General features: G+C 39.1%; 1 protein-coding gene across 1 annotated transcript in view; it reads left to right on the top strand.

Moving 5' to 3' along the window:
• The first annotated feature begins 507 nt into the window (after nt 1–507).
• Nucleotides 508–9582, top strand: part of LOC131692558 (palmitoleoyl-protein carboxylesterase NOTUM) — a 46262-nt gene continuing 37187 nt past the window's right edge. Inside the window, exon 1 of the mRNA XM_058979673.1 lies at nt 508–1838. Within this exon, the coding sequence (XP_058835656.1) occupies nt 1698–1838 (141 nt within the window). The 5' untranslated portion in view covers nt 508–1697. The remainder of the gene's footprint in view (nt 1839–9582) is intronic.

Raw genomic sequence — 9582 nt, 5'->3', positions numbered from 1 at the left:
CACTGGCACAGACCTCAAGAATCTCACCATTTATAAGCAGGGTGTAATTGGCGGCAAAGATGAGAGCGACTCAAAGAAAGCCGCAAAGGATCCGGTAGATACGATTACGAGATTACGCGATACAAAACGAGCAGCAAAAGCGGCGGGGGCGAGTGCAGCAAAACGGAAGAATTATGTTTATGAGCAAAGAGTAAACTCCCTCTCACGACGGGGTACAATCGCAGATCATGGTGTGGAGATGGGGTGGGCATGGGTGGTTGTTTTTTTTCTTCGTTAAGATAGAGAGCGGGCAAAGATTGAGCATGCTCCTTTTGCATTTTCCCTCGTTTGGAACTAACACCACCGTACCGTAGGGATCTCTCTCTCCGAATACACACGCGGCTCTCTCACCACCTATACGAAGGTAGTGAGGTTCCGCAGTGGGAAAAATTGAATGCTGGAACTGGGACCTGTGCTGAGCATAGCGCAACGTCCAGCGCATCACTTCCCAGTGATCAGTCGTCGGAGTGAGATGTTCTGTGCGCTCTGCTGAAGATCGAGGATCTTTGTCGACACAAGTTGCAGCTGGTGGCTGAGCATAAAAATAAAGCAAAGAGAGTATACCGTCGGTGGTGCCGGGCTCCGCTGGCAAGAGACAAACGAAAAGAGTGTGCTGGAATTTCAAATATTTCGCCCGTGACCGTGGACCGCGTGAGGCGCAGTTGATACGCAAATTAACTCGCGCGGTTTTGTCCCTCCGTACGTGCAGTGTAATACGTGAGGAAGAGGTTTGCCGCCCGATAAAGAAAACTCATGCGCAGAAGAAGAAGAAAACATTAATCGCGATCTTTCGCGCTTTGATTAATTAAGTGTGTCTTACGCGCGCACGCCTTCCGTGCCTTTGGCGGTGCACTTTTTCGAATTTTTCGGAAGTTTTTTGATCTTCAATCAGAAAAGCAATGAAGGCGAATGGAAAGTGAGCTGTGGTGCTGGAGCAAAAAAAAACATCATCCTCAGGGAAAGAGTCAAACAGAGTCAATCGGAAATTTGCTCCGGTGTGTGAGCGGCGAAATAATTTTGGTATTGAAAGGACAGAAAAATTCCCTTATCTACGTAGGGCCGTTCCAAAGGTGTTATTTTAAAATTAACGTGACCATCGACTGGCTAGAAAATTGGTATAATGCAATCCGATACACAATCGAAGAAAGTGGCAAATTTTCGGATGCATTTGTGAGTGGTTTGTTGACCTGAAGCAAAGTGAGCAAGCTTGTACTAGAGGCCTGGGGTGGTGCATGGAAGAATCCAATTGGAATGCGATGGATATACATATAAAAGTGACGAAACGGCATTGGTAGGGAAAGTTCCGAGTTTTTTGTGCTCGCGCGGTTCGAAGTGTCATCGAACGGGGGTTTTGTAGCATCTGGAAAAAAATATTAAAACTACACGGGGATCCTTCCAAAGATCCCCCAGTTCAAACAGAGTTATTAATTATAACAACGACATCAAAGCAAAGTGCATGGCTTACTACAGCGGCATTGGAGTCTGCGGTAGTTCTAGTGGCAGTAGTGAAAGTAAATTCAACCCGATCAAAGTGAGTTTTTCCGAATGGAAAATTAAATGCTACTTCAATAAAAAGTAGTTCGAGATCAAAGAAAAAACCGTCCGGAGCCGAAGCCGAAGTTCAAACGGTTGCGTTCGAACGGGCGTTGTTGTTTTGAATGCGCTCTCCTCTCGGGAGTGGATCGTGCCGAACCGGTGGGAAGGAGGCGCAGCAGTGTTTTGGTTTCTTTGCATCGCAGCGTGGAGAACTGTCGCGGCGCAAGATGCGGTGCAGTAATGCAGGCGGCGGTGTTTTGATGGTGAGTTGTGATGCTCGTTGCAATCTCGTTGTTTTTGTGCGTGTTTGTTTTGTATACAGGGACGGGGCGACTTGTTGACCGCGACGCCGCGCTGTCGTATACGTATAGACGGAGCGGTCATTAAACCGCGGAGATCTTGTGCTACTCTTATCTTTTAGTCATGCAAATTCTTTAGCGCGTTCCAATGGAGGCTTGCTTGCACTGATTTCGTCGATAGTTGGGTGCGTTTGTGGTGGATTTTACTTAGGTGATGATTGTTTGATGTATTTTGCTGCATCACCAAATATATAGGTAGTGTGGTTGTGGTTCTCTATCGAGGGTTTGGAGAGAAAAACCATTCCGATATCTAAAAATTGACTGGAGAATCTCAACTCTGAAAGGAAACACTACGCATATATCTTTTATTTTATTACCACCTTTTATGAAAATTAAGAAACTAAACGTCGGATTGCAAAGTAATATTTCGAATCAGGCAGAGTTTAGCGGGAACAAATCCGTCAACCGAATCATGAAAAATCGCTTTCAGAATAAGATTTCATGGAAGATTATTTCAGAATAAGATTTCATGGAAGATTAAACTCTATAATAAATATGTAAAGAAGTTTACGTAAACATTTTAAAATATTCATTCGTTTTTTAACCATGCCATGAAACCTTTCCAGGTGTTTTGTGATATTTGAAGGTAGTAAAACTAGTGGACTAAAACATAAAAATATCTCAAATTGCGTCTTCTATTGAAGTAGTCAGTATTTCTTCTACATTTTCATGAATTGAGAATTACCATAGACTCAAATCGTAGCCAGTCTTTCATAGTACACAGTTTATTTTCCTGTGCTACCAGATCTGGTCTACGGAAGCTGGAATAATTCAATGATGATGAACATTTTGCGTTCTGGGGTCAATTCATTTTACTAAATTTCCTAACCTAGTCTTTCCAAAATTACCGTCATCATTACCATCTTGGCGAACAATCCGGGTTTTCCAAAAACCTGACCGAATGCATATCATACTTCCAGCTGGCCAGATTTTAGACCGGCAGTCGTCAGTATTTTTATCCGATCACTCCTTGCGCATTTTTCTCGACTGCACACAGAGTGCAAGGGCAGGGTCTGTCCCGAAGTCGATCACCTATTTCAGATACTCTGGTAAACATAACTTTATCTGGTCTCTTTTTCAGCATTTGCGCTATGTGCCCAGTCTACTTTAGAGTCCACCATGCTTTATTAGTCTTCCGTCTTGTATGTTTGCTGCTTTGTTTGGTACAGCTCAAGATTCATGTTGACGGGAATTGAGCGCAGTTTTTCTCATAACCATACCGAGCACGTGATAATGACACATTCTTTCGTGACGTTACAACGATTTAACGAATTATCATTCGACAAATTTGTTATAACTTAATCAACTGAACGCCTATATCAAAACTTATTAGAGATTCAGAAAGCAGACAAAATTTCACGAAAGATTGAATCAATATTAACTGAATATACTGGAAGATGATTGTTTTATGATTGATAATGTAACGTGACGTTACAACGCGTCATAAATTATAACTTTCAACGTATTTCAATAAAAGTCAAATCATAAAATTCTAGTATACTCAGTTTATGTTGATTGAATCTTTCGTGAAATTTTGTCTACTTTCCGAATCTGTGATAATTTTTTATGTAGGCTTTCAATTGATAAAGTTATAACATATTTGTCGAATGAAGATTCGTTAAATCGTTGTAAACGTCACGAAAGAATGTGTCTAATATGTCTCCTTCAGAGACCACGCCTCATAGTCGTACAGTGCAACAGACGGTATCAGCGATCAGTGTTTAACAATTTTCAAGCCATTTTGTTATTATAATAATAAGTTTTATTAGTGTAGAAAAGATATTGATATTAGTTTTAAGGCCATCGATTGAAGGGCGAGCAAATAATAAAATATTGCAACCAAAGTAGGTTTGTTATACAATCGTGACACACGGAAAAATCTGTTCATAAATGCATGAAATAAACAGTTCACGGAACAAAAATGCTTCCATGTATAATATTCCAAATTTTGTGAAACAGTTCACATGAAAATGTCCCGACGACTTGCAACATTTATAAGTAGATCTACTAAATTTCATACAGGCAAGATAGATTGTGAATCATGTACTATAAATCAAGGATCAATTCATGAAGTCATGTAGAATAGTTTATGATTTTGTGAAGTATTTCGCGAGCTCGACTGCTGAGCTGTGACTATCATACTAGGAATTATGAACCAGCTCACGATTATTACCAGAACGTATTTTATGAGTGGATGCTTGTGATCGATGCTTGACATTGTTTTAAAATCCAAGATGGCTATACCCGTGTTAGTTAGACTTCCTTAACCCTAGAACGTTGCACAGGGGTACAAATGGGGTCGTGTAAAAACGAAAGGTCGGCATTTATTGACCTGGGACCCTATCCATAATTCAATTTAGAGTTCCTAGTAAGAGTAGGAAAAGATGGTATAGCCAGTTTTCTTATAGCCTTCATGGAAGCAGGTGTCAAAGTTGGCGCGGGGTACATTTGTACCCCACCCGATCAGAATGAAATAACAAGATTATAACAGAATGCAATTTTCGTAACATATCGTGTTATAAATTTGGTCTCGTTAGTAGTTAAAATAACAGAAAATTATAACAAGTAACAACGGGAGATATAGTTTTGAAATATTCTTGTTATGTGTTTCTGATCGGGCAGTGTACGGTTGCCGTTAGTGTTTCGTCAGGTTTCGTGCTGTCAGTGGAAATGTGATTCGTGACAAAATTGAAATACTGGCTGTTTTACTACGGTAGTAACAATTAGTATTGTATAATCGTTTTAATCGTTTATTTAATTAATTTAATTTTGAAGCGGAACAAAAAATCGTTCTCATTTTTGCTGATTTTTATTGTTTTACTGTAAATTTTTATAGTTTTTCAAAGCAATGGCTCTCAAGTGTAATTTGCGCACAATAACAGTTGTAACAGTAACATTGCGTGTTACCAATGTATTACTGGTCAGATATATTTTTCATTTCAATTTCCACCCCATTTCGTGGTATTTTCCAAAACCCGATTTTTAAACTTTCACTCTTAAAAATAATTGCAGTTTTTCAAAAATATCGAAATTCCATTTATATCGTATCAAGATCATTCTTTCGACTTTTAGAATCATTTGATTTTTTTTTCAAATCGGTTGAAAATTCGCTAAATTATAGTAATTTTTGTGCAAAGCTGTCAAACGATTTTTTCACTTTTTATTTTGTTCAAATCAATTTATGTACCATTGATTCAATAAATTCCGTACTTTCACTTACACAGCTGTTTTTGCAATTAAAAAACGAAGAAAATGGTGTATTATACATATCTTTTGTTTGCATTTTTACCTGCAAAAATTGCGATCAAACGCTTGGGGTACATTTGTACCCCAGTGCAACGTTCTAGAATGGAAAACGCGAGTGCAACGTTCTAGGGTTAAGCACGGTGTCTGTGGTTGAAAATATTTAGACAAAAAAAACCAATATCGCTAAAGTACTCACAAATCGAAAGCTTAGATGCTCCTCTTTCATCCGAGCATAACTTTGAAATGTTCTATCGCATTTTTTACATTTTGATAATAAATTTTTAAGGTAGTTTCTCAGTGAGAAGCTCTAAACACTTATCCAACATTTAAGAAGTTAAATAAGTGAACACACTGTGCCAGAGAATCGGACTTGTAACTTTAATAAAATCCTTCGAAGACACCATTTCCACCATCTAGCCAGTTTCGCTTTGGTAATAAGGTGTCTCGAAATTCGCAATACAAACCGTTTCTTTCAATTGATTTATTTCAAAATATTCATTAAACAGAGATGAACAGCAGCAATTTCATTGATGCTAATCGTCGTCAGGTTTTCAGTGGTGATCTTACGTGGTTTTTTGTTTATCGGTTCTCACGGTAAAGAGGGACAAGCCGTTTTTTACTAGGAAGCATGTTGGTGGACTTGAGTGGTTCGTAGTTATTCTGCTTAAGCTCGAGCCCCATAAACAGAAGACAAAAGTTAAGCGTGTAAGATATTAAGCCTCTTCTAATGACCCTGCAACTTCTAGTTTTCCTATCTGTATACTTCACATCCTTGCTCTCACTTGAGTATGAACCATTTGTACATCATGTCAATTTTCTGTGTGTCTGCATTCTTCAACCCGTAACTCTAGAACCGGAAGTCTGATTACAAAAATTCAAAAGCAGCTTATAAGAGCGTTACCCCGTTCATTTGAAACTAAGTTTGAGCATTTTGTTTCAATAATCTCTGAGAAAAGTGAGGGAGTTTACAAAAATACATACACACACATACACATACAGACATTTGCTGATCTAGACGAACTGAGTCGACTGCCCTCCGGTTGAAAAGCCGACATTCAGAGTGAGTGATTCCTTTCTATTGAGAAAGGCAAATATTCCTATGGTTAGAGGGCCATCCATAAATGACGTAGCATTTTTTGAGTGATTTTCAACAACCCATCGTAGCATTTCGTCACAAACTTCTAAATACCCCCTGGTAATTACGTAGCTTGACGGTAACACTACCCCCCTTGTCCCCGCAATTTTTTTAAAAAAATAAAAAAACGATGTTAGTTATTCCCCTTTAAAAAAACTACGTAGCATGACATGACCCCCTACCCCCTGTCGTCACACATCATCACAAAATACAAAACTCCCCCCTCCCCCATATAATGCTACGTCATTTATGGATTATTTCGTTCAACCGGAAGTCGCCACATTGGATTAAAAAAATGGCGCCAAACATCCGTTTCCATCATCTACTCATCAAGCACGTTCAAAAAATACCCATATTGTTAATCCTCCGGCACTCGCGCCAAATTTTGTAACACGAGCACTCGCGCGTTGTACTTTGTACAACACAGATAGTCTTTAGAATATTTCGTGATTCGTATCATTTGGAGCACTACTTTCTTCTGCAAACTCGGGCAGCAGATAATGGCCTTTCGGATGGGTGAATTAACATGATGGAATTCTACCGCCAGGCGGCGATAGTGAGCATTAAGTTTTTTCGATGTACTGTATCTAAAGCGTCTGATTTTTCAGCAGATATGTGTCTTCGGGAATGTTGTTCTGGTGACCAAAACCTACGAGCTGGTATGCGAAATAGTTCGATATTCGGCCGCTACGTGGCGCTAGTGACCATACCATTTTTGGTCTACTGTATCTCGAATTCCTGATTTGTTAGCAGGACGGTATCTTCGACGTAGTTGCACAAGAGATAAATACCTACGAAGCGAAACACTGAATAGTTTAGGATTCTGCCAGTAGGTAGCGCTAGTGAGCATGCATATTCATGATTTCTGAATATCAAGATTGTGACTATTTAGAAGTATGATAGTATAATTCGACTAGCTCTTGATCTTCTGAACAAGTGGTCTGGTTTCATCAAACAATTTCAGATTGTATTGTTGCACTTGAGGTATATCAGTGCACAAAAATGAGTGTATCTTGTCTAAAACATGATTTCTGAGGAATACATAGTGGTTTGGCATTGATAAATGTCTTTGCAACTAAATGATAACGAAAAATCCCGAAGTGTTGTACAAAGTACAACAGCGCGAGTGCTCGAGGGTTAAGTTTGTCAAAAACATTGGCTTTCAAAAAGATTACAAATATCCATTTACATCATCACCTTCTTTTTAAAAATACTCTGGGTTCTGAAGAATATAGCTCAACCGAAAGTTGCCATCTTGGTCCTGAAAATAGCGCCAGACATCGATTTTCATCATCTACTTGTCCAGCCCGTTGCAGGAATTTATGGATTCAATTCACGTTCCTTTTGAACAATTCGTTTTAAATGCCATTCTTTTGAAGTGCAACGCTTTTAAATCTTTAGGCCTGTGCTCAACGATGTTCTCGGTTGACCTGTGATATCCGTTCTAGTTTATGCAATATTGAACTTGATGTCATGAACCTTAAGGAGTACACAGAAAACACATCAAGCTGTTATTTATTACGCTTGTAGCTCTTAAATTCTGTATTTCATACAGTTCTTGGATAACCATGAACGTCAATTGGACTCAATATCTCACATAACGTTGCATTATGACCCTCAATGAGTATGTACAGCATCCATAAACGTCCGGAAGATAACTGGTTACGTTTGTAGATCCTGAAACCTTGGAATACCTGGAATATGACTAAATATAACCATACCTTCCTAATTATTTGTTATAAAATAGTTTTGCCTTTCTCGTATAGAAAGACTATGCAATAGCATAGCATAGCATGGCATAAACGATTGCACAAATCGTGGGTAGCTGTACAATGATCAGCTAATATTTAACAAGATATCCACCATACCGTATCGCAAGAAAAACATTTGGGATTAACGCTTTTTCTTCATAGTGGAAAAGCATCACAGTGTACACCTGGCCACGTCCTTACCATCGTAGAGGAAGGGAAGAAACGTTAGTTCAACATCTACTTGCGAAAGTGCAGGGAACCCGTACTACTTTCATAGATGTTTCAGGAATAGGAGTTTGGGTCAGTAGGGCAGGTTATTTATGAGGAGTGTATTCAACAACATTTCAGTGCAAAATGCATGTAACTTACCTTGTTTAACCCGTATTTACAGCAAGAACATTATTTGGATACAAAATATAAACATTGAAAAAATAATATAAACAATTTCACCTGCTCTCAATTAATTGGGGTGCAAGAACTCTCTTCCATCATCAGTAAAATCGTTGCATCAACTAGTCATTTATAGATGGCGCTATGCGGAACGAGCGGGTGTATTTTTGGCAGCTAGGCACACGCGCGTGCATTGCAAAGTTATCAGAATGTGATGAAAAAAATCACTACGTACAATCTCTCTATTCTCACGATATTCACACCTATTAACACTAAACTGTACAAAAGAAATGACTATGTGAAGGATTGACTTCGATTATCCATAAAACACATTATATAGTATAGGGGAACTTTGGGAAATATCGGACAAACAGAAAGACACGTCCGAGCGGTTCGGCAGTGCTCCCACTTTTCTCGTATAGAAAGACTATGCAATTACTCTGAAAATCGACTTCTGAGGCTGAGTTTCTTATACCATTCGACACAGTTCGTCGAGTTCGGCAGATGTCTGAGATTGGAATCAGCATGTTATCCAAAAAATGCAAAACTTCATAAAATGTGTTTTAAATCGCTTGGATTTACAGCTTCAGCTCGGTGATGCCCAATCAAACCCATATTGACCACTTTGGACACCTTCGCCGGAACCGGAAGTTTCCAATTAAATTCCATTGGAATCGGAGCTCTGGTTCCTGTGTTACGGGTTAAGAATGCGGCTACATGCGAAATTCCCATACAGACCAGTATAAGCATTATGTCTAAATGATGAATGGTATGTTATGTTTCCATAGAAATCAAATCCAAATGCTGATGACAATACCATTATCTGAACCACAAACGGTAACCAAATTTGTAGCTGCTGGTGAGGCTTTAGTGACAATTGCAAAAGCTCTATCCAGTACCTCAAAATCAACCACTAGCACCACCAGCGAGGAAGCAATTGCGAAAGACGACGGGTTCACACTCGTTAACTGCAAGTACAAGAATCAAGGAAGAATATCCGATCGCGAGCACCAAGGCAGTCTTAACAGTGTGGCCCCTGTCTGACTAATTCTGACGCAACAAATTACTGTTTTCACAATATCCATTCTTTCGGTTATTAATAATAGTCTTACATGTTACGGACTTG

Source organism: Topomyia yanbarensis, chromosome 3, assembly GCF_030247195.1.
Source record: "Topomyia yanbarensis strain Yona2022 chromosome 3, ASM3024719v1, whole genome shotgun sequence".
In the NCBI taxonomy this organism is placed as follows: Eukaryota; Metazoa; Arthropoda; class Insecta; order Diptera; family Culicidae; genus Topomyia; species Topomyia yanbarensis.
This window is presented reverse-complemented; position numbering and strand designations above follow the sequence as displayed.